The sequence below is a fragment of the Sceloporus undulatus genome, chromosome 8 (assembly GCF_019175285.1).
Source record: "Sceloporus undulatus isolate JIND9_A2432 ecotype Alabama chromosome 8, SceUnd_v1.1, whole genome shotgun sequence".
NCBI lineage: Eukaryota > Metazoa > Chordata > Lepidosauria > Squamata > Phrynosomatidae > Sceloporus > Sceloporus undulatus.
In genome coordinates, this window is record NC_056529.1 from 1,023,043 (window position 1) to 1,048,723 (window position 25,681).

The 25,681-nt window shown below is 43.4% G+C and overlaps 2 protein-coding genes across 6 annotated transcripts in view; both read left to right on the forward strand.

The window, feature by feature from the left end:
- Positions 1 to 25,004, forward strand: RBBP6 (RB binding protein 6, ubiquitin ligase). Of its 5 annotated transcripts, XM_042480871.1 has the most exons (17): positions 448 to 560; positions 2,797 to 2,835; positions 3,274 to 3,310; positions 9,065 to 9,109; positions 11,321 to 11,409; positions 11,545 to 11,641; positions 12,270 to 12,409; positions 13,467 to 13,639; positions 14,716 to 14,819; positions 15,193 to 15,512; positions 16,448 to 16,547; positions 16,638 to 16,716; positions 17,037 to 17,094; positions 17,809 to 18,177; positions 18,543 to 18,644; positions 20,132 to 21,904; positions 22,920 to 25,004. In XM_042480871.1, the coding sequence occupies exons 5-17, from the start codon at positions 11,372 to 11,374 to the stop codon at positions 24,514 to 24,516; spliced, it is 4,950 nt and encodes a 1,649-aa protein (XP_042336805.1). In that variant the 5' UTR covers positions 448 to 560; positions 2,797 to 2,835; positions 3,274 to 3,310; positions 9,065 to 9,109; positions 11,321 to 11,371; the 3' UTR covers positions 24,517 to 25,004. The 5 variants fall into 5 exon arrangements, with proteins under 5 accessions (XP_042336804.1, XP_042336807.1, XP_042336806.1 ...); XM_042480872.1 differs by lacking the exon at positions 2,797 to 2,835 and having other exon boundaries at positions 433 to 560; XM_042480874.1 differs by lacking the exons at positions 2,797 to 2,835; positions 18,543 to 18,644 and having other exon boundaries at positions 433 to 560.
- Positions 1 to 25,681, forward strand: part of TNRC6A (trinucleotide repeat containing adaptor 6A) — a 292,395-nt gene that overhangs the window by 211,551 nt on the left and 55,163 nt on the right. The gene's annotated exons all lie outside the window — the stretch shown is intronic.

Here is a 25,681-nt window from a genome sequence, read left to right on the forward strand (position 1 = left end):
CTCCTAAAAGACTGATAGTACATGCTGTCTATATGATACTCCAGTCAAGCTGCTGTATTTTGTACTAGTTGCAGCTTCCAAGTCTTCTTCAGGGGCAGCCCCACATAGAGCACATTACAGGAGTCTAATCGGAGGGCGGTTACATGTGCATGGGCCACTGTGGCTAGGTTATAAGATGCTAAAGAATTTGAAATGTTCCTGTTGTGCCTCTGGATTTGGGACTTGAACGGGTTGCATGTTAGTGTCCTGAAAATTTTTTATTAGCGTATGCTATAGAGATCCAGTTAATATTGAGAAAAGTAGCCTTAATTGGCATTAGATGCCACCTTACTAATAGTGTTGTGTAGAGTTGTGAATGTTGAAAGTGTTGGGATTTATGTCTCATTGGGGAAAATGCCACACCAGTTCTTTTAATGTGTCTTCTTACAAGGAATATGCACACACTCTCTCTTCTTTTCAGAATATACCGATGATAACGCCCTGATTCCCAAGAACTCGTCTGTCATTGTCAGAAGAATTCCCATTGGTGGAGTAAAGTGTACAAGCAAAACATATGTCATGTAAGTTTCTGGTTAGTTAAAAAAGCTAAAGGGTTTGGGTTGTTTATTATTTCACTTTCAGTATTTCTTTTGCAGATTTCAGTGAAAGCAGAACACAGCCTTAGTAAAATAAAACTTTGCTACACAAGACGTGTAAAGTATAAATAATTTTTCTTGCATCAGAACCATTTTTGCACATTTGTATTGTCCAGTATAACCACTATGAAATATGTAAGATGCCAACTATCGTTTTGTAGCCAATATTTACCTTCTGGGGTCCAGCTCTTCTTAGCAAGAGAATTGGATAACAGAACGGTTTATTGCATGTGAGTAGCTAACAAAATTGGCAAGTGTTTGGCTGCCAAGTGTTCATCCTCACACCCAGATGGGTGAAGTGGTTCCCTCCATGAAGCTCCTAGCCTGTATTAAGCCCCAGTGAGTGGATCTGAATGCATCCCTACAAGAAAATAATAATGCTTAGACAACATAAGCATGAAATGGTTATTTGCCTAACTGAATGCAGTTATAGCTTGTTTCTCCCTTACCTGGAATTCAACATTCTGTTAGTAGTGAGGCATATAAATTACTGGAGTCAGGCATACCTTATCAGAAAAAAGTTATATTTCCAGTGGATTGGCATTTAGCAGTCAGTTTAAGGAATTTATATTTTTCCACATACTTTGTTTTGGTCGGCCTTTTTAGTGGGTATCTTATTTACCGTAATTACAATTTGTAAATGCTCCAGACTCCTTGAGATTTAGCCATCCTAGAAATATAAATAGGTTCATTGTTGTCAAACAACTCAGAGGAAATATCTCTATTGTACATAGACAGGATGGGCAGAGAGGCTTCTTGGGCCTGGATGCGCACTGTAGCGATTGGAGCACATCTGGGTTGCATAACTGGGTCATCACGGTTCATTTAACTTGCGGTTTTTGGAGAATGGGCTCATTCCAGAAGAAGGGAATCGAAAGAGGAAGCAAGAGTAGCGAAGTAGGGAGGGCAAGGTCTTCATGGGAACTCTATCGCTGAAGATAATGCTCTGGAGCCTATCTTTATTGGAAGGTGGTACTGCTCTGGACCCTTTGTGTATGTGTTACATGGGTTCATGATAATCTCTCAGCCATTAGTATTGTAATACATGAACGGGATGTGAGGGAATGGATGTGTTTGAGAGAGAGAAACTGCAAGTGTGTAAGGAAGGAGTGGTTCTGTGGTTGGAGTGTTTGTTTGCAGACCTCACACTTTTGAGCTAGTATGCTTTTGCATCTCCAGATGTGAACACTGCCTTGTTACTTTCAATCCAAATCAAAGCACAGGTAGTACTTTTCTGTTTTCTGCTGTCATATGTGATAGTATTATATATGGCAGTCGGTAAAGCTTAAAATAATTCCATCTTTGGGGCCCTTCCTTTCCCTGCTGGGCCCAATGCATGAAAAAGGGCAACATTGAGAAATAAACATTTATCTGTCGTTCCCCACCAATTCCACAGGAGCCCAGCCATGGTTGCAGTCATCTCATAGAGACTGCTGTGGTGCTGGGGCAGTTGTTTCTTGTTTTATAAGCTTGAGTGTTTGACCTCAGTCAAATTGTTAGTCCCAGCTAGGGTAGACCCATTGACCCAGTGGGAATTTGGTACAGTAACACTTACATACATTCTCTTGGCTCTGTGGTTATACTCCAGTTGGCACAAACAATGGGATATTAGGCTTTTGAGTATTAGGGGTCTGGATGGGTGTGTGTGTGTGTGTGTGCTTACTCTGTCCCCCCATTTGAAATTTACTTTGAAAATATTATGTTTATTCAGTGCATTTTATAGCTATGTATGTAAATTGTTGGCATTGTAAGTCCATGCTAGAAATCTTTGTATATGCATATGTGTGCTTGTGCCTTCAAGTCACCTGTCAATTTATGGTGGCCTCTTGAATTTCAGAAGATTTTCTTAGGCAAGGTGGTTTTGCCAGTTCATTGGTGGTCTACCGTCCAAGTACTAACCAGGGCTAACCCTGCTTTAGCTTCCAAGATTAACTAGACCACAAATCCAGATCCTCCAGTAGCTGTCAGTACCTCAGACTGTGATGCTTGATGGCCCCCATTCTCTGGCAGCAATGTTGGTTGCTCCAGAAACCTAGCTGTAGGAATCTCCTGTATTTAGTAAGCCAGCAGTTTCATAGGAAATATACAATTCTAAATAGAAAACATTGAAGATTTCTCTAAAATTAACTTAAGTAAATATGACCTTTTTTCTTTATCACAGAACTCACAAATTACCCAGAACCCTAGAAACGCCTTTCAGGTGATGCTTTTGACAACGAAGCCTGCGCTGCTGGGTTGCTTCCTGGCCAGGCTGGTTTCCTTGTTTACGGTGTGGGGGCTTGGCCTCTTTGTATAAACCTGTGCATGTTCAGACTGTTACATATTTATATATATGTGTGTGTGTGTGTATTTAAAAAACAACAACCAAGATTTCAAAGTGCTTTGCAACCATCATGAACCATGGAGTATACAAAATACACAAAAGTAAAATGCAATGTTCATGTTGAAAGTGGTGTGTTGTAAGTCGTGGAAGCTCATATCTGTAGGATTAGGGCCTCAGTTTATCTAATTTTACAAGTGGTGATGATTTCTTTACCAACTATACCTATACACTGTTGGTGTCCTTGGTGGTGGCTTTTTTTCTTTTGAGCCAAATGTATTGCCATCTTTCTGACAGTCTCTTATTTTCACTTTCTAGAAGTCGAACTGAACCAGTGAGTGGACCTTCAAAAGCAGTATGTAAAAACACAACCTCACACTTTTTTCTTCTACACATTGTGCTTAATTTTAAAACCATAATGTGGCAATAAACTACCTTCCTAAATACATTTTTAATTAATTTCCCACAGAAGCCTTGATACTGTAATGATATTGTATTTGATTCACAATAGTAAAATGAGCAATGCAGATCATTTTAATGTGGATAATGACACTTGTGCCAAGTGACACACTGTATTGCATATTGCTTGCTAGATTATTTCCTGTATGACTCTTTGTTGTACAGATACTGTATGATCATTTATCGATCATGTAAGTTGGGGTTTGCATTACTGAACGTGATTAACTTGTTCTACATCTGTGTGTCTAGTTGGTAGTTGTATGTTTGTATAGGTTGTTGTGTGCTTTTGGTTTTCTTGAAATAAAAAAAAACATTTGGAGTGTATCCTTTTTTTTTTTGCCACAATCATATTGTAGCTTTCGTTCTTAATATTTCCCTGCTTGGTTTTAAAAATGTAATCAAAAACCACATTATTGCTAAAATTTCCCCCCATCTTAACTTGGGGTTCAGATACATGATCCAAAGTGTTAAGGGCATTTTTGCGCAACTAAATATACATCTAGATATCGAACTATATTCACATGACCTCCATGAAGAGAGGGCCTGCTAGAACATGCACAGCTGTCCTGGGGCTCTGTTGTTCCTTCCATTTTTTTCTGTGAACAAACATGTTTAAATTATTCATAATGGACAACATACGTGAGACATTTAGGACTAACCACCCAGATCTTTGTCTTACCAGCTCTCTGAAAAATCCAGTTAAGGACAGTTCTGTTTGCTTCTTTGCTCCCTCCCTGGCCACCCCAAAGTCCTCACACTTTATTTTGCCATTGAATAGACTCATAAGTTGGATACTTTCGGCATTAGCTTTTCTCTTTCGTTCAAGCTCACTAATTTTGACTCATAGGAACATGCTTTTTCTGTATACTTTCCAGAATGGTTTAGCTTAATATGAGATACTCAAAAATAGACTTAATCCGTATTCAAAACTATAACTTTACCTATCTTCTTGTGTCTTTGTTAAGTGTGACTGGTTTACCTTTTCTTAGAATTAAGCACGTGGCCTCCTACTGCTAGATTGCAGTTTTGGAGGACTTGACCAACAGTGAGAAAATATTGGTGGTGCTGTGCTTAATTCTGTACACCCTTTTAAAAATCATAGCCTGCCTTTGATAAAAGTTACTTCTGATTGAAGGAACCCCAAACCATAATAAAAATGATGGGTTTTTGAAAGTTAAATTTAGCAACGGCAGCTTCATTTATTATTTCATAAGCAGTCCCTTCTCTGTTTGCATGCATATAAGCAGACTGCATATTCATAAATAAAATTCAGTTTATGTGAGGTCGAAGGCTTTCCTGGCCGGCATCCATAGTTTTTTGTGTTTTTTTCGGGCCACATAGCCCGAAAAACCCACAAAAAATCCAGTTTACATTTAGAATCATGCTACATGTCCTGGCAGTTCTTGTAGATTTGTCAGCCTTGCAAATGGCTCAGAACACTTCTTAGCCCATTCACATTTCCTAGTCTGGCTACCCAAGTGTACAAATACAGCAAGTGCTTGGACACTTTGGAGAACCTTGCTGCTTAGTCAACCAGGAGGCCTTTATTTACTGCTTGCTTGGCTGGAATGTGTGTGGCTGGGTCAAGCTTGCTGAAAAGCTAGCAGAGCTCTCTTAGATGTTCTTAATTGAGCCAAGGAAAATCTTTCCACCTGCTGTGTGCTGACACACCCAGATATGCCACATCCAGTGAGAACTTGGTGGAACTCCTTCTTGTGGCACAAGCTCGGTGCATGAAGCAGGGTTTTTTTGCTTTTGTTTGGTTGGTTTCATGGGGGGGGCAGGGTTGTTACTGGGAATTTCTTCTGGACAGTGAGGAGGAGACTTTGATGCTCCCCAACATGATCTAAGATGTAGAGGGCCAGTCCTTGGAGGCTACTGGTTGGGCTGATTTAGATTAGATGAAGGATGGAAGGAAGGTTACAGTCCTATAGAATCCAAGTAAAACATTGAGCTGTCAGGGTATAAACACAAGATTAGTCATTAGACCTCCAGGTGACACAGGGCTGCTCTTTTTAATGTCCAGTAAGGGAATGCTTTTTCTGCATGGATGCTGCTCTGCTGATGTTCTTGGCAAAACCTCTACAGATTCATTTCCCAAGACCAAATGCCCCTTGATGCCTAGAAAGAGGATGTCCAGCATGCATGCTTTTATCACTGTACTGGACTTTGAAGAAGATAGACTTCTGTGTCTTAAGACCCACTATCACCATCACATGTTGGACAGTTGAGGATATCTCTCTTTCGCCTTTGAGAGGTGGGCACTGCTTCTGTCTTCTTTAAAGGCCAGTTGGATAAGAAGTCCCTTTTCATCCCTGTTACAACCAGCAGACAGGAATATGGAAGGATCGTCAGTGAGCCGTAGTCAGTTCTGCCTACTGACTCCTGCCTAAATATGTGAGTCCCTGTTCTTGGCTTATCTGCCTCCTGCCCCATGTGGTATGTTTTGTGTGTTATCCTCAAGCGCACATATGGTTGTTTTGGTTATCACTTAACCTCAAAACTTTCCTTCTCATGTTTGAAATGATAGTTCTCTGCCAGACTGGAACTGAAATCTTGCCTAATCTAGGAGAAGCATTTTAACTAATTCATTTGTAGGAGTGGCCTTGATTTCTGGCCTGGGCTCCCTTTCATTAACTACTTTCTTCCCTCTCTCTCCAGTTTCTTTAGGCAAGGTTTCTAGTTTTGAAAAACATAATGTCTCAGTGGCTGTTGAATATGCAGGATGTGTGTCATGGAGTAGATATTACCTTTTTTCAGGTGCTTTGTGTGTATCATTCACTTAACAATCCCATGTGTAGTTGAATCTTTGTAGCCAAGGCTGAGAAATTCCTGTACACCTAGTCATTCAGATCAATTAGAAGTTTGAAGTTGGGGCTCAGGAATGTTTGAAATTAGCAGAAAGGTCAGCTCATGCGCTCCAACTGAGTGTGGATGTGCCATTCAAATCAGTGTTTTGTGGCTTTGTGGATTCTTTTTATGACAAACCTGTACCATTGTGCTCATGGTGCTATGTTAGGTATCTTGCCTTGTTTGGCTGCACTACTCAATAATAAGTTAACAACAAGATGTTAACTGCCCCATTCTTCCATTCATGTATTGCCATGGCTTATGAACTCCATCTGAAAACAAAGGTTTTAAAGGGCACTTCTGGAAGACTATGGGGCTAAACAAACCGCCCCTTTGGAGCGGCCTGCTGCCACCTCTTTCAGCACTGGATTGGTGCTGTGGCAACTAGAGGCTGTGGCCCCAATCTGACAGTTTGCCGTCGCTAAAAGCAATGGCAAAATGCTGCTCCTTTTAGAGCCGGCAAAAAGGTGCCCTTGCTGCTGCAGCTTTTCAGCCCTTGCTGCTGCGGCTTTGGCGCAGCACGTTTAAACACTGTGCTAACAGAGCGCTGTGGACACCACCACCACCCTGCCATGTGGTTGGGTGCACAGCGTAATGCTGGTGTGGGGATGATTGGTGTATAATGCCAATCTGTTTAGCCCTTACGTCTGTATATAGCGTTCTATAATTCTTCCGAGGTACTGCATGGCTCCTTCCAGAATCTCACTTTAAAATGTTATTACTCAGTGGACACAAAAAATAAAACTTCTCATTAGCATGGATATACGCGCTGTCAAGGTCTTCTGATGAATTTGAGTAATGAACATGTATCCTGCACTGTGGTTTTTCCAGCTTAGAATTCTTCCAGATGGTTGAATAATTAGGGGTATCAGTTCAAAATTGTCTCTGTGAAGTTGAAGGCTTTCATGGCTGGCATCCACAGTTTTTTGGACTATGTGAATTCAGAGAATGATATTCTCTGAAGATGCCAGTCACAGACGCTGGTGAAAGGTCAGTAATAAACTCTTTTAGAGCATGGCCACAGAGCCTGAAAAACCCACAAAAAAACTATGGAAGCTGGCCATGAAAGCCTTCGACTTCACATTGGATCTTTAGTTATCCAAACATACATTTGTCTTTCTTACTCAGGGACCTTGTTGCAAGTCAGCAGAAGACCAGATGATTGGTTGTGTTATGATATGTTGCAGAAAGTAGTAATTTAGACAGGGGTTGTCAGAGTGCAACCTTAGGTATATCTGGTCCTTCGGGAAAGATTTATCAGCCTCCGGACTCCCTGGGCTGCCTTTTTTCTTTTGGACTGAAAAAACCTCCAGGAGTGCCAGTTTTATATAGGTTGCAAAGCACTGTTCAATGTGTTAGATGTTTTCTTGAGATCCCAGCTAATCAGAGATTGGGTAGACAAACATGGTGCCAGGCTTTTGTGCTCCCAAGCCCCATGTTGGGTATCTGAAGGGGAGACTTTCTTCCTTTAGGGCTGAAGAGCAGAGACATGAGCATGCCTTTGTTTGTTGAACTGTGCAGGGCTGCATGGGCTCTGGCTTGGAGGCTCAGGCTCCATGAGATCAGCCATTAAACCAACTTGCCCCACATCTGCTTCTTAGGCAAGGAGCAGGGGCCTATTCTTTGTGTTAGACTGCCTCATGGTTATGGCCTGCTTCATGGGAATTCCTTTGTTGTAAAGCAGGAGCCTGTGGGAATCCTGCAGTCCTCCAGATATTACTGGCCTGCAACCCTCCTGGCCATTATAGTCAGTGGCAAGGAATGCTGGGAGTTACAGTCCAACCACATTGGGAGGACTGTATGAATCCCGCCCCTGGTAAAGTGGTTGGTAATGTGAAAGGTAGGCACTTGGCTTAATAGTCCACTTTTAATACTGGTGGCATCCCCATTGTAATCTTAGACATTGCAAAGCAGCATCCTCAAAGCGGACATATAAGTGCAATTGAAGGGTTTCCTGGCTGTGACTGGCCCTTGTGGCAGGATCTGATGAAATCTGTAGTTCGGCCCTGGGAGGGAAGAGTCTTGACCCTCTAAATATTTCCTGATGGCTTGTAAGGAATACTTAAAAAAAAGAGTTGCATCTCCTAATTCAGATATGACATGAGTTTCCTAATATCATAAATAAATAAATGAAGGGCCCCCCATAGCTGTGTACTTCTTCAATGCAATGATCCTTGTTAGAAGATACACACGTCTTCTTAATTTCCATCATTTCACAAGTCTTAACTATAAGCACTTGATTTTCCCATTTCCTAGTACAGCATATTCCATCCGTACCCGAACACTGTCAGTGCCCTACGAGTTTTTACTGCTGTTTCCCAGAACCCCAAATGTACCAGATTTTAGATTTTATCTGTTCTAAAGTAAAAGACAACTTTCAGCTGTAAGAAAGGTTCCTCACCTCACATTGCATATTTCGTGAAATCCACTTGCCTAACAGCGTCCTCTTATAAAAAGAACGGAGGGTTTTTAACTACAGAAAACAACATTTCTTTTACTTTAAATGTAGCCTTGTTTATTTTGTTGATGGCAGAACGTAAACTCGGATGGACGTCTTCTCTTGAGCAATTCTGCTGTTGTGATTCCCCTCTGTGGAGTCGAATCTTACATACAGTATATATCTGAAAGCAAAACCTTTATGGGCAATGGCATGGTTTGGCCAAAGGTTGCAGTGTTTTGGGAAAAGGCCTTTCTGTGAGGGACCAGTTCAGGCTAGCTCTTAAGACTGCAGTAGAGGCTAAATTTGTTGGCTGCATTTTGATTGTGGAACTTGAATGTGTGTTTAATTTTTTATGAACAGATTGATGACTCTTCTGCATCTATTTCTCTGGCCCAGCTTACAAAGGTATATATACTATATACTATATATATATATTCTTGTGAAATATAGCCAAATGAATTGTTGCTTGCTTGGTATTTTGAATGTTTTTATACTGTGATCTCTTACCTGGTTAATTTCTGTCACTGTTTCAGAAAGTTTTAGTGAGAAATACTGTGCCTAAATATTGAAAATGTGTGTATATTTATTGATAAACTATCCTGTAAAGAGTAGTTCCCAGTATGGGAAGATAGAAGGGGAGTACCTTATCAGCCTCAACATAATGTTGCAGTTTTGCTCATCTTCAAGACACAAAGAAGAACCACTTCTGAAGCTCTTTTATCGTTTCTTTCATACGTTAATTTTGCGTTGGAAAAAATAGCACAGTTTTAAAGAAGATTTTTTTTTAATCCTATATATGGACTCCCAGAATTGCTGTGTGCAACAGCCAAAATAGAAGTTATTTCCCTATCACATGGACAATGTACATGCTTGTTTTGGGATTCTTCACTCATAGCCAGTGATAGAACAACAACATGCATACAATAATTTGATGTACACTTGTAGTGTCTGTAGTGGGCAATAGCTATGCTACTAATTTGTTTGAACACAGACTGTGTAATAAATGTATTTATAGGAATATACCAATGTGTATGAGTGGCATATTGGCAAATGTGACCTTCTGAAACTGTTGTATCTGCCTTGTTTTGCTATTAAACTGCTTGCATTTTCTGCTCAATAATGTGTAACTTTGTCTGGGAAAGCACTAGTGACAACACCCATCATCCACATAAACAACTGCTCTTTATAATTTTGAATCAGAAGCAGTATTGCCTAATGGTTCATTTGTGTTTCTCTTGTGAATGGAGATGAGTTACTTTTTTATAGCCAAGTTGGGGAATCTGACAATGCATTTGCAAATACGAAATTTTAGTTAAGCAAGTTAGTCAAAGTTTGGTTTCCATTAGTGCTGTCCTTAAATTTGTCCTTGGTTCTGTAAGCTCATGTCAAGTTATTTTTCTGAAATGTGAACAAAATGTCCAAGAGGTGTACAGTTTTAAGTTTCAGAGCGAACCTAAGTATTTCTGACATATGCGAAGTATTTCATAATATAAAGCAGTTCAAAACTGTTGCTTATTTCAGCCTCTTAAATGCAGACAGTTTTTGCATAGAGGAAATATGTTTTGACAGTTTTCTCTTTTATTCCTATTGTATATTAAATGCCATATTTGAATTTTGGTCTATTCCTACTAACGTTTTGTGCTATTGAATGTGTTCTGTAAAACTGTTTGGGTTCAAACAAATTAGCTAAGTATTTGTAAAATAGTTCTCTGTAAATGTGAACAATTTCATAGTTGTTAATCTGGATTGTTAAGAAAAGTTATGTATCTTAATCAACTGTTTAATAAAATGTTGAAACTAGCTGTTTGCTTTTGTGAATGAATGTTTAAAAAAAAAGTGTGTATGCCTGATTTGAATGTTAGGTGCCTGAATTTCTGAACAGTTAGTAAGCAAGACCCTTAGTTAGACTTTGCTTGTATCTGTATTTAGGGCATGATGAATCATCGTAACAGGTGCCAGGCTTCTAGAACTGTTAGCTCCGCAGGGGAGGCTCACACCTGTGGCTGGTCTCTTAAAGGGACTGTCATGTTGAAAGTTGCGCGTCTGACTTGCATCAGGGCTTTTGGAGACATTCACTTGCACTCCGACATTTAAGGATGCATGACGTGGAAGAGCAAAGTCATTTCCTAAGTCGGTCTAGGTGGACTTAAGTGCAAATAATGCCTAGCCCAGACGCGAATGGAAGCAGTCACAAACAGCACCACTACCATTTTACAGACAAAGCATCTTGAAGCCCAGTGCTTTTCCATCTGTAGCTTCACGGAAGGTATCTTTCAAAACACTTAACTCCAGACCACTTAAATTTATCATTGGAAACTGGAGCAGTTACACAAGCCATTATGTAAGGTACAAACAGAGCCTCAGGTTTAGAATACCCCAGCAAAGAAGGGTTTTTGCATCTTCCTTTTTTCAGGCTAGGCTAAGAGGCACATAAACATCATGTCATGGCATAAGGACTCCCTGGAACATCTTCAGGACAATCTTGAGCTGTTTTTGAGGCGACTTCAGTTAGCTTTGTGCTGCTCTTTACAGGATTGAATGAGTGGTGTTTGTCTTTGACTGGATGGACTTAATTGTGTTTCTAATGTGTGTGTCAAATGATTACCTATTGAACAGACCGCCAATCTGGCTGAAGCCAATGCTTCTGAAGAAGATAAAATTAAAGCTATGATGTCACAGTCTGGCCACGAATATGATCCTATCAAGTAAGTCTACATCTCACCACACACCAAAACAAAACAAAACAGCTAACTTTGGAATAATTAACATATTTAGTTCCATTTTTATTTTTGAAAAACAACTATGCAAAGATGCACACTTCTCTTCTTACGCCTTTTTAGTTACATGAAGAAACCCCTGGGACCACCTCCGCCAACATATACTTGCTTTCGTTGTGGAAAACCTGGTCATTATATAAAGATCTGCCCGACCAACGGGGTAAGGGCCTGGCATAGAAATAATGCCTGTTTGTTTGTTGATATTGTTTGTCTGCATTTCCAAGATGAATATAACTTGTATCAAGAAGTCTAAAGTTCTGTTCCTTGTATTTGGGGGAAGGCAGGGGGATCCTTCTGAGTAAAGTTATTTCATTAGCATACCTGGCCAGGTTTAGGAAAACATGTTTAAATTTCTTTGCTCTCTTCTTCAGGGGTGTTTTTATTGTACAACTAGAGTAGCTGATCCATTTGGTAGTGTCTCTTTGTATGCACTGCTGATTTCCAGTGAAGTGAGAAAAAGGCTGGCGAGGGAGGGCTGCTTATTCAATACAGACTGCTAATGCAAGACTCTACTGGGTCTGAAATTGAGCTTTTAGTGGTATTGGCCTCTCTGTCATTCGGAGAGCAGTAGAATTTTTTTTTAGTTTGCTGTTTTATCTCCCGATTAAGAAATGAACTGTCTTAAACAGGTTTTTTTAAAAAGCTGAAGTACTTAATACATTGATGTGAAATGCATGAAAAGGGTTACACCTTCAAAGCAGCCCAGCTAAATTTGATGGGGTTGATCTAAGGAGTTGCTAGAAAATCCTCTTAGAAAGATGTTTGTGATTTTTCTTCCCCTTCAATAGGACAAAAACTTTGAGTCTGTTCCCAGGATTAAAAAGAGCACAGGAATTCCCCGAAGTTTCATGATGGAGGTGCAAGACCCTAATACCAAGGGTGCCATGCTCACCAACACAGGAAAATACGCCATCCCAACGATTGATGCGTAAGTATAAAGGTCTGTCAAGCTCTGGGGCATGGCACTGGGGAATCTAACATGAACAGCAGTTTTCAAAATGTGGTTGCAATAAGAATAGGTTAGCAAATTCGTGGGTATGCAGCAAGTCACTCTTCATATCCCACATTACTAGGTTGCTTAGTTATTAACATGTCAGTAGTTAAAACTTCGCCCATGTACTTTGTTCAGCCAGTACATATTCCTGTTGCATTGATCAGTCTGAACCAGTTCCCTCTTTGTGCTCAAGATAAGATGCTGGTTCATATATTTTTAAAGTCTGGAACCATTTGGCACCTGATATCCTAAGACAGATGCCTTCCATCAGTACTCCTCATGTGTTCTTCAGCACACTTCTTGTGTTCCTACCTAGTTGCACTTGCTGACTGAAGTATGACAAGGGTCAGAGACAGGCCTATGTAGTGATGCCTGCCTTATGGAATTCCCTGCCACAGGAGGCCTATCTAGTCTCCCTCTCAGCATGTGTTCTGTTGTTCTGCTGCCGCAGAATCTTCCCATTGACTACTGCTGTTCATGGGTTTCACCATTCATTTGAACATGCCTTGTTTACATCTACAGAAGATGAAGTAGAACATGGTTGTTTGTTTTTTAAAAAAGTTGATTTAAAACAAATTTATTGATTTGGGGCAGACCTTTAGTCTGAGCAAAACTGCTGTATCATATGACTCATTAGGAAAGCCATTGATCCTTTGTAAGGTGGATGGCAGTAGAAAAAGAGGGAGATTGCATTACAGTTGGGTAATGTACCGTACCTTGACTCCATCAAGGAAGCCACAAAGGCTGCTCCCCTGAGTTTGCAAGATCTGAATTGGCTGTGGATGACCAGGAAGGGCCCTTGGAAGTCTCATATAGAGGTTGGCCATAAGTCAAAGCCAACTTGATGGCAATTAAGAACATCTAATCTGGACAGGAAAGCCAATTTTTCAAACCATAAACACTTTCTATTAAACAAGTGGGGTGGCACGTAATGTCATTACACCATTCTACCTTTCAGAAGCAGGAATTTAGTGAAATCCTTTTCTTTCAGTGAGGCTTATGCTATAGGGAAGAAAGAGAAGCCCCCTTTTCTACCAGAGGAGCCATCCTCTTCCTCAGAAGAAGATGACCCTATACCGGATGAGCTCTTGTGTCTGATCTGCAAAGACATTATGACTGATGCTGTCGTCATTCCCTGCTGCGGCAACAGCTATTGTGATGAATGTGAGTTCGATCGGTTGATGTTATTCAAACCCAGTGACAGAAAAAAGGACCAATTGGATTTCCCTGCCTATGGATGAATTGAAAATAGAATGTTTGGCCTGGCTTTCTGCCTCTTGGTTACTAGCTTACTCCTAGTCTGTGTCACTGCTTGTTTAGAAAGACAAGAACAAACTGGATGTGCTGGAGCTAAATGGCATTCTCAGTCCCAAAAAGTTTTACTCTGGCTTTGACGTACACTATCTCTTACATTCATTAACCAAAGCGATCTTGTAGCACCTTTGAGACTAACTGGAAAAAACAGGTTGATAGCATGAGCTTTCATAGACTTCAGCCTACTTCCTCAGATACATGGGGTGGAGTGGAGGGTCCCAGGGAGAAAGAGCGAGAAAGTGGATGGTCCCATGGTGCTATAAGATCCCTTTGCATACTGATTTTACAGACTAACGCAGCTAGATCTTCCAATTCTGAAGTTACCTTTCTGTCAGGAGTGAGAATTGAACAAACCCTCCAGAGGTTATTGAACTGTAACATGCCATCAGCCCTACTAGCCACTGTAGGCTAGTGGTGAGAAGTGCTGCAGGTTGCAGTCAACAACATCTGGAGGGCCACATCACTCCCACCCCTGATTTTACACTAAGCTTCTGATTCTCACTAAGCTGGAGTTCTTGCCTTTCTTCTACTAAGGATCTAACCAGTAGTGCTTTACAAAGTAGGGGCTTCTTTTAAAATTGCCTCATGCTAATGTTTTAGGAGAGAAGTGGAAGGAAATAAGATTTTTATTTCCAGTAATATCCTGATGCCCCCCTCTCTGGAGGAGAGGAAACAGTTTTTCATGGGATGTAAGCATCTGCATTGGGAAACTGGGCACTTTGAAATTGGATTCGTAGATTCTGCCTTTGACAATAGAGCTCTTTGGTGCCAGCTGGCTGTCAGGGCCTTTTAGTTATGCCACTCATTTATGCCTTCATACATGGGGCAGTTTAAGGAGTATTCGTGGCTAAGTATTAGTGTATGTACTCCAGTTTTCCCAGTACATGCGATGCATGTTTTACATAGCGTTTTAAAACTTTTCACAGGTATCAGAACTTCACTGCTTGAATCAGAGGAACATACCTGTCCAACATGTCATCAGACAGATGTTTCTCCTGACGCTTTAATTGCCAACAAATTTTTACGTCAGGTAAGTTGACATCAGTCTATTATCAAGCTATGCATGCTTGTAAGCGAGTGAGTGAACACATCTTTCTTCAGTGCTCTTACTGAGTTGGTTTATTACACTGGGTGGGATTAGTCATTTTCAAAAGCTTGAAGGAAGGGTACTAAGGTTAGGCTAGTTTGGTTTCTTTGTGACCTCTCACCCAAGAAACTTTTCTCTCCTCAATGCAGTTCATAGTGAGACCAAACAGACTATCAGGTTTTGGTACCTTTATTAACCTTATCAGGCCCTGTGCACAGTTACCAAGTCTGGGTCATTGAAGCTCAACTGTGTTGGTGCTATCTAAGGCAGTTTTGCTGTGTTGTGTGACTTCTTTTGCCTCGTGACTTCTCTCCAGGCTGTAAATAACTTCAAAAATGAAACTGGCTACACGAAAAGGCTGCGGAAACAGCCCCAGCCACCGAGACCGGCAGTCCAGCGGAGTGTGCCTTCGGCACCCAGGCCCACGGGTTCCAGACAGCAAGACCCCCTCATAGTTCCAGTCACGTCTGCCCCTATCCACCCAGCTGCATCGCTCGCCTTGTCATTGCCTCCGGGCCAGTCGGCTTCTGCAGCGGCCACATTGCCAGCAAGCCAGTCTGTGGTCACCTCATCTAGCGAAGTTCCTGCCTTGATGAGCCTGGCACTTCATATGGACAAACCAGAAGGACCTTTCCGGTAAGTCATTTTCGGCAGCAGAGCTCACCAGAGCAAGTGTAAAGTGTGTGTGCTTCAGCCTTCCTAATTTGTTTCTTTGCTTCCTGAAGTTCCAGCAGTACTACGTAGAACAGTTACAGAGAACATATAACTCCTCAGTTGAAACAATTTCACTGACTGCCAGTTTATTTCCAGGCACATTTCATCGTGCTGCTGATTGCCTATAAAGCCCTATACAGCTTGGCCCTACACTGTCTGAGAAATCGTCTCCCTGTGTGAGCCTGCCCAAGTGTTAAGGTCTTGGAGGAAGAATTTTCTTCTTTTGGTGCCACCATCATCACTGGCACATTTGATGAGGGCACAAGAGAGAGCCTTCTCGCTGGCTGATCCCAGGCACTGGCATTCCCTGCCAGAGGAGGCTAAGTTGGGCTCTGTCTGTTCTCTTTCTGTTTACTCAGGCCTTGAGTCTTAATTGTCTGTTGCCGAAGGTGTTTTATGAATGCAATGAATGAATAAACTTGTCTCATGGCTGCCACTAAGGGTGGAGGGGTGGGAAGAACTAAATGAAAAGTCCTACACATCCATATGAGAAAACTAATACCCCTTTTGATCTCTACAGAAGAAGAGGCCTTCCTCCATGTTAGGTGAATTAACAGCCACTGGAAAATGGCATGTTAATCCCAATGCTGTGCCCTTCCAGTGGATATGCTTCATGTTCTTTAAACTTTAATCCCTTTCTCACAGGAAAGATGTTTCAGCCTCTCAATTGTGGTATTCCAAAATTCACCCACATAACACCGTTAATACTTGAGGTAGTTAATTTTGTTCAGACACTCAACCTGCTCTGATACTTTTTCAGTATAAAATATGCCTACAACTTAGAACTATAGGGTGGCTTCTAGTGCCCATTCTTGTTCCTTAACCATGCGTAACCTAGATGTTTGCCTTCATTGCAGTGACAGTGATGGCATTGGACCAGCAGCTGCTTTAATGACTGCCTCCGATCTCTCGAAACCACCTTCCTCGCTGTCAATTAATACTGTGATGGAGGAGAAGGTAAGCCTTGTTTCAGACCAGAACTTCTTTTTATATCTTAGCAGCAACAGCCTTAGCAACCTCTAATTCTCTTCTGTTTCCTTTTTGAAGGGCTACCAGGTCCCAGTGCTTGGGCAGCCTGCCTTGCCGGGGCAGCTGGGCCCTCATGGGCATTCCATACCTTCCATGGGTAAGTGGTATCCCTTTGGCCTGTTACAGACTGCCAAAATAAAGCTGCTTCGGGTCTCTTTGGAGGTATGCTGTTTAAATGATGCATGCACCCTAAGAATCCGGAAGCTGCACCAAAGCTGCACTCCAGTGCTTAGGAATGGAGTGTGGCTTTGGCGCGACCTCTGGACTCTTAGGACCCATGCATCATTTAAATAGCATACCTCCAAAGAGACCCAAAGCAGCTTTATTTTGGCAGCCTGTAACAGGCCATAGTTTCTCATTCTTACATGCAACAAGACCTGGGTCTACATTAAAAGCAACTTTTCCTTTCCCATGTAGGTCAGCCAATGAGAACCAACCCTGTTCGATCCGCAGGCAGTAGATCAGGCTGGGACCCGTAAGTATAACACCAGAATACATTTTTTCTTATTCTTAATAGCAAGCTTAGAATGTGATAAGCTTATTAAACCACTGTGTGTATATTCCTAGAGAGGCTTTCTGATTTGGGGAAGGGGTTTAAGGAATCATCAATTGCTGCTGAAAGGGCTTGAGTGGACTTTATTGTGGTAGCAAAGAACACATTAAAACTGTCTCTGGGCAAAATTGTTCTGTTTTATTTGCTGCGGAATTTTAAAATTTTTGGAAGTGGCTTTAGAGTTTTGAGTTATTAGCTGTAGGAAGGGGTAGAAAAGTTAGCTCTTAGCTGTCAGTAGCTGATCTCACCAGCATGGTTCATCAGGAGATCAGCTCAGTGTCATAAATGTTTAAAATCTTAGAAGCACTAAAACTGCAGCTGAAATTTACAGCAAAATGATTAGGTGCATGGAAATGCTCTGCAGAAGCCATTTAAAGAAGCAGAGGTTTAGTATGTATTTGTTAAAAGTGTGGAAGGTGAAAAGTATGGTAAGCACTTGGGGCTTGGGGCTCTTAGGCCGCCTTTCTTGGGAGTGTCTGCCAAATGGTTGAGCCGAGGGAGAGGAGCTTAGGCAGGATAGGCTTTGAGGCAGGATGGGCCGTTGGGCCGAGGGGTGCTGTCCATTTCACATTCCTCTCTTGTGAACCAGGGCGTGAGTACAACACTCAGTGACAACATGTTTTTGGGTTTCTTTAGAAGTTCAAACCGAGGACGCCCGCATAGTGACCGTACACAAAGGACCCAGGCCCCAACACTGCCAGCCTCAACACCAGTCTTTGTGCCCGTGCCTCCACCTCCCTTGTACCCTCCTCCTCCCCCCCACGCACTGCCTCTGCCACCGGGGGTGCCTCCCCCGCAGTTTCCTCCTCAGTTTCCACCGGGTCAGCCTCCACCTGCTGGGTACACAGTCCCACCTCCGGGATACCCCCCAGCTCCAGCAAACATATCTACACCCTGGGTGCCAACTCCCGTACCAACGGCTCACTCAAATGCCATCCCAACGACACAGGCACCTCCTTTATCTAGGGAGGAGTTTTACAGGGAGCAACGGAGACTTAAAGAGGAGTAAGTATTTGGCTCTGAATGAAGTTCCGTTATATTTCATTCTCCTTCTGTTTTGTTGAATTTTGGATTGCAGCGACGCTAGAAAACACGCGTGCTGTAAGCAAAAATGACATATAACGTGAGATTTCAAATGTTGGTTTTCACTACCACTAAAAATAACCCTTGAGATTTAAACCCCACAAAACTGTAATTCTAACACAGTGCTGTGACCCTTGGAAACCCGTGCTGTTTGTTTCGCTTTCTAGTGCATGTTTGTTTTCACTTGCATGCAGTGTCCTTTTTCACATCGGTGTTGTTCTCGGGAATGCCTTCCTCTGGCATTCACCTGATTGCTTCACCTCACAGTGATTTCCTTATTTTAACAGGGAAAAGAAAAAGTCAAAGCTCGATGAGTTTACAAATGATTTTGCTAAAGAACTAATGGAATATAAGAAAATCCAGAAAGAACGCAGGCGTTCTTATTCCCGGTAATTCCTTTTATTGCGTCTGTGTGTTGCATGAGGCAAAGGAAGTGACTGGAAAGTTAGTTCTTCTTTGGGGTAAGGCTTGTTCTTGGCCTTTCAAAGGTGAACCCCACCCCACAAAAAAGGCTCCCCAACACAGCAGTGTAGCTGGGGGCACCCTCTTGAGACTCGTGCCTTGTGGAAGGTTTTCTGTTTTAACACTTTTGTGTGGTAGAGAGGGAGCAGCAAGAGAATGGCTGCCACTCGGTGCGGATCACAGCTAAGGGCCATGTCAAACTCTTAAAGTAAATTTCTGTGGGACCTCAAGGATCTCAGCCCCTTTTCCTGTGAGGGGGCAATCTAAAATTGTTTCCCCCTAAACATGACCAACAGCACCATTTAAAATCTCAGTAGGGTGCTCTGGCCATTTTGGCGTGGTGGGAAGCCTTTTGTGTGGGGTGGGGTTCACCTTTTTAAGGCCCAGAACAAGTCTTACCCCAAAGAGGAATTTACTTTCCAGTCACTTCCTGTTTGGGAAAAGACCAGTCAAAGCCTGGAACAAATGACAGGTGCAGAAAGGCAGACACTATAAAATGGCACACACACATGCACTCCGAACCTTTGGCAGATGCACTTGGTTATGGGTGTGGGGGGAGACAATCTAATTGTTCCCAAAATTTGGAGAGGGACAATAGGAAATATGACACCCACACACCATTCTGGGTGTTGCCCATCCCTTGGTACAACTGTTATGCTATGGGCCTAACTTGGTTATAAGAGGGTTTAATATATTCATTTAGGTTATGGTTTGCTGGACTACCACAGGATACAGACTTGCAGAAGTCAACCTTTAGTTCTGTCTTGGTGTAGACTGCAGCCAGGGTAACAAAATCTTGGGTTTTTCGTACTATGCTGAGGAATGATACAAGCTTAATTTACTTGTCAACAGATTTAAAGAAAACATGGTTCTAAAAAAGAAGCAGTATTGCTTTGGGCCTGAGGGACTAAACAGTTACTGATTTTAGGATTAAATGTGAAACTTTAGTAAATGTCTAGCTTTCTGCAAACATATTACATGTTTTAAAAATGCAGCCTAATGTCTGGCCACGATACAAAGAACTGTTGGATACACAGAGCTAGTCCCATAGGACATGGCATGTTTTCTTCCAAAAAGAAGCCATTGTGGTCATTTGATCAATTGTAGCTGACACTTTTGGAGTTCTAAAAACAATTTGTGAAATGACAGTTGCACAAGAGAGAAGAGCTGTTCTTGCTGCTGCTTTTTTTTTAAAGCTGAAAGTTCCCCCAAGCTTGAGCAAATCCTAAATTGTGTGTCTCCGCAGTACCTGTGTGGCTTGTGTTCTTTTGGTCATCTATCGTGTCTTGAAGCACACAAAACATTTTGTGGCAGCAAGTGAATGTTCTTGGATGTCTGTTAATGCCTTGTAATTTGTAGAAAACCAGGGAGGCTTAATTAAATGTACCACATTTTTCTTCTTTTTGTTCCTAAGGTCCAAGTCGCCATACAGTGCATCTTCCTATTCAAGAAGTTCCTACACCTACTCAAAGTCCCGATCTGGCTCATCTCGTTCCCGGTCGTACTCTCGGTCGTTCAGCCGTTCCCACTCGCGGTCCTACTCTCGCTCGCCCCCCTACCCCCGGCGAGGCCGGGCTAAGAGTCGGAATTACCGCTCCAGGTCCCGGTCGCACGGCTATCATCGGTCAAGATCAAGGTCGCCACCCTACCGAAGATATCATTCTCGGTCAAGGTCTCCACCAGTTTACAGAGGCCAGTCCCCAAACAAGCACCCGGTTGCTCAGCCAGAAGGAGAACGGGAGTACTTTGGTCGATGCCGGGAAATGCCTGTTTATGACATGAAAGCCTACTATGGCAGAGCAGTGGATATGAGAGACCCCTATGAGAAAGAGCGATTCCACAACTGGGAGATTCGCTATCGAGAATGGGAGAAATATTACAAGGGCTTTTTGCCTGGAGCCCAGCCCAGACCTCTACTGAACAGAGAGAACTTTTCCCCAGAACGATTCGGCCCTCCTGGACCACGGCGAGAGAATTCCCCATACATTCGGGGTCGCAGAGACGATTATCCAGGAGGGCTGGGCCATCGAAATCGAAACATAGGTGGCGGCTACTCTGAAAAGTTGCCTGTCAGAGAAGGCCACGGTTTGAAAGACATGGCCAAGCTGAAGGAGAAGGAAGTTGAGAACCCACCAGGAGATGCCAAAGGAAATAAACACAAAAAGCATCGGAAGAGAAGGAAGGGGGAAGAGGGCGAAGGATTCCCTGGTGCCGACCAGTTAGAAGGCTCCCGGAAGCAGAGGGATCCTCCCCCGGGGGAAGACAGCAAACCTGACCCTCTCTTTGTGCTTCCAAGCAGAGACGACGCTACCCCTGTCCGGGACGAGCCCATGGAAGCCGATTCGGTTGCTTTTAAACCCATTTCTGACAAGGAGCAGAAAGAGAAGCCGAAGGCAAAAGCTGAAAAGGCAAAACGAAAAACAGAAGGTACTGCTGCAGCTGTGACCACCTCCAAGAAAGAGGTCCCATCAAAGCCTCCCAAAGCAACCCAAGAGAAAGCCGAGGCAGACCGTGAAAAATCCCCACGGACTGAACCTTCTGCCAAGAAAGTGAAGGAGGAGTTGCCCAAGGCTGATGGCACCAAGACAGTCTCTCAGAAAGATGAGAAGCCACTTGGCACCCCACGTAAGGGCCATCCCCGTGGCCCCAAAGAACACCTGGACACCCGGTCGGCCAAGGATGAGAAGGGAGAGAAGGGAGAGAAGAGCAAGAAGGAACATCCCAAGGAGGTCAAGCAGGAGAAGCAAGCGGGCAAAGAGGAAAAGGCAAAGAAACCCTTGGACAAAAACAAACCTATGGATGCAAAACCTGAGAAAAGAAAAAGGAAGGTTGAGGAAAAAGGAGAGAAGGATCATGAAACCACATTGGTAAAGACTTCCAAACAAGAAGCCGTGGAAGTGAAACCTTTGCCAAAGGGGAAAAATGAGCCAGAAAGTGAAAAAGTGGAGAACACCCCTGAAAAGGACAAAACAGTTTTGCCAGCTGTTCCAGCAAAAAAAATTAAGCTGAACAGAGAAACTGGCAAAAAAATTGCCAGTACTGAAAACATCCCTCCTCCCAAAGACGTTTCAGCTGAGAAACCTGAGCTAACCACCAGCAAAGCAAAGCCAGAGAAAACGAAAGGGAAGATGAGGAGGAAAATGGCAGCAGCAGACGGACCAGGTTCAACGCTAGTTGATTACACGAGGTACCTTTTGACTACTAATGAAAACCGTTTTAGATTTGTGTCCATGTCAGATTTGGAAGCAGAATAATAGCAGCTAGTGTCTGTTGGGCTGGATCCCTCAGGTTGGGGGCCAAACCCTGCTGCTTTTTCTGATACATACCAGCCATCCCCTCAAAGAACCCACGCTGGGCTGTGGGCTTCAGTTTGTCCTCCCAGACTCCACACAGTTTGGGGTGAAGTTTAATTTCTTTGCTTTGAAGGCCTTACTTGCTGACTAGCTGCTTGTGACACAAACTGTAAGGCAAACTGCGTGGATTGGTCTGAATATTGGTGGGTAGCCCAAATTTAGCCTTGAGGAAGGGAGTTAGTTTAGGTTGCATGGTCCCTTAACTTCGCACTGGTGCAATTTTATCCTAATGCTGTTTTATTTAGCAAATAATATTCCTTGCTAAAATCTAGAGCTGAATAAAACCATTGAGAGTTACTCAGCATATAAGATGGGACTAGTCCTCTAAAGCTTCAGCTGTGAGAGAAATTGGGGCTAGTGGCTTAGGCGTTTTCCCCTCTATTGACAGAATCCATACGCATGAGCTCCCAGACCTAGTTTTCATGAGGCAGGTAACTTCCAGCTGAATAACTATTGCCCTGTCAGTTTTATATGCAAAGGCTATTTTGGCCCTTTTAGCTTTGCACAAACACTTTTTTTAACCACTGGTGGCATAGTGGTTCAATGCCTGTACTGCAAGTACTCACTCACAAAACCACAAGGTTGTGAGTTTGATACCAGGCATGGCTGCAGGGTTGACTCAGCCTGGCATCCCTTTGTAGGTCACTAAAATGAGTATCCACCTTGTTGGGTGCAATTAGTTTATACACTGTAAACTGCTTAGGGAGTGCTTAAGTGCACTGATAAGCAGTATAGAAATTTAGTTGCTATTACTATTGCTGTATTGCCACAATCCAGAATTGGGAATGAATTGTGCCACATTAATAGCTACTTCAACCAGGCTGTTTTTTTGGTTCTTTCCTTCCTTAGTACAAGCTCTGCTGGTGGGAGCCCTGTGAGGAAGCCTGAAGATAAGTTAGACACCAAGCGAACTGTCATCAAGACCATGGAAGAGTACAACAATGACATAACTGCCCCTGCTGAAGATGTTATCATCATGATTCAGGTTCCTCAGTCTAAGTGGGACAAAGATGATTTCGATTCGGAGGAGGAGGAGGAGAAGCCTGCTCAGGTTCCTTCTGCCGTTGGGAAGCCCACGAGCGTCATCAAGAATGTCAGCACAAAGCCACCCAACTCCCTCAAACAAAGCGAAAAGGATTCTGAGCCTTTGGAAAAAAATCAGAAAACCACAAAGGAAACCACAAAGGAAAGTTCACAGCCGGAATCCAAAAGCGTCAAAAGCACGGTGTCAAACGAGAAAGGGAAATCCAAAGACAGGGATCATGTGGCATCTGACCGAGACTCTTCTGAGAAAAAAAAGAGTGGGGCCCAGCCAGAGAAGGAACACCCTGAACACAGTGCTGAACCAGGAAACCCAAAGGCCTCCTCCTCCTCCTCCTCATCTCACTCTGCCAGAGAGAGCCGGGCTCCAGAGAGGCACGACTCGGCCCACACGTCCTCCACTAAGGACTTCACTCCTAATCGCGACAAGAAGAATGATTATGACAGTAGCAGAGACTATTCGGGTTCTAAGCGAAGGGAAGACAGGGGTGACCTTGTGCGGAAAAAGGTCTCCCCTCCCCGTACCCGAGAATCCTCCACCTCTGGACTGAAGAATAAAGCCAGGGAGGAACGGACAGAACAGCCAAAAAAGGATTCCTGGGATCCGAAGCGGAGGAGTTACAGCCCTCCAAGGGAACGAAGGCTGAATGATCACAAAGCAGCCCGTGACTCCCGGTGGTCGGCAGAGCAGCATAGATCCCAGGAGAGAGGCTCGGGCAAAGAGAGAGAGAAACAGCCGCTGTCATCTGAAAGGTGGAGTGCGAAGGAGAGGGTGACCAGTGGGAATAAGCCCTCCTCGCACCGGCATCGGAGTTCACCTGAAGTGCGAGAGCCAGGAGGAGCTGCTCAGAACGAGAAGAGCACCGCCAAGCCAAAGCCTCCGCCCAGCCACTCGTCCCGGCTCTCTTCCGACCCAACAAGAGAAACGGACGAGGCTGCCTTTGTCCCTGACTACAATGAAAGTGACAGTGAGAGTAACGTGTCGGCCAAAGTGGAGGACTCCCCGGGACAAAGTGCCAAGGAGGGGAAGAGCAAGGCCACCGACCAGCCGAAAGAGGCCACCGCTGCCGCTGGGACAACGGGGTCAGCCTCGGCTGACCCCCAGGCGGAGGGGAGCCAGAGCCCAAGCAGCCCCAGCCGGAGCCAGAGCCCCTCAGAAAGCCCAGGCCGGAGCCGCAGCAGCAGCCCCAGCTCTGCCAACAGCGAAGACAGCAAGAAGAAGCGGAAGAAGAAGGAGAAGAAGAAACACAAGAAGCACAAAAAGCACAAGAAGCATAAGAAACATACCGGCGGCACCGAGTCTGAGGCAGAGAAGAGCCAAAAGCATAAACATAAGAAAAAGAAGTCCAAGAAGAACAAGGAGAAGGAGAAGGATGACCAAAAAGCAAAGCCCGCCCCTGTCTAGCGCGGCAGAGGCGGTGGCGGACGGACTTGATGGGAAGAGAGGCGCTTGAGTGAGTTTTTGCTACGGTGTAAACCAACGAGAGAGAGAGCCTTGTAAAGGATGCCGCGACCGGCCCTGTGCTGCACTTACGCAATTGCTGCTTGATTTGATTTTTACATCAGAGCTTTATAAAGTGAACATTTTGTACAGACTTGTGAGTTGTGACCATGTAATATTGGGGGGGGGGGGGGGAGGAGAGACTGGAGGATTTTTAATTTTAATTTTATTTGGGGATGTCTTATTTTTAACCACCGTTAAAATTAGTTCGGGTGGAGTTTACTGTACTGTGAAAAATTTCACACGTAATTTTTTTTTTAATTGCCTGTCAGGAAAAGTAAAAAAATAAGGGCTGGTATGGCTTATAAATATCAGCTGGAGGACTTGCAGAAATAATCATTTCAGCCCTGTTCTGTTACTTTTGGATTACAATAAAAAAAAGTTTCATTAAACCTTTATCAATGTGGTAGATTTCCAGCATCAGCTCTATGGAAAGAAGGGATGGCGGTGGTCCTGAGAGCACACCATGAATTCAGCCCTTCCTGAGAAACGGCCTTCCACTGATTTACCAAGAAGTATTGATCTGCTATAGGCTGTGGATTTGGATATACTCCATTTTAAACTGAAATAGACACTTAAATGCATTTATGGGAGGGGAGTGTTGAAGAGGCTGGTTGGGTATCAAGTTTCAAAAAGGGCAGAAATTTCATAAGCCCATTTGTGCAATTTGTGCTGTTAGGTGAGCACTGTGATTCCCACCTATGGATTGGGCTCCCTTTGCTGGATCAGGCTTGGGCAACTTGAATGTCCCTTGGAGTATTGCATCTGCGGCAGCAACTTCTCTCCTGAGGGTTTAAATCCAGTTGCTGGTCCCAGCTGATGTAGTACCATTCAGCCAGTGAGTCTTAGCAGACGTGCTGGTTTAGTGATCTGGTTCAGTGATCTGCTCTTTCTGGGAGGAGGAGATGGGTGGGTTGAGGGACCTGAAGAAGGGTGATAGGTTGCCCACCTGTGGCTTAAGGGATGGGAGTGCATTCAAAATGTTTGAAAGAGAATAGTCAAGTTAGAAAGCAAAACACTCTTTGACACTGCTGTAGTTCTCTGTCAAGTTGCTGCCGTTCCCCTGCCT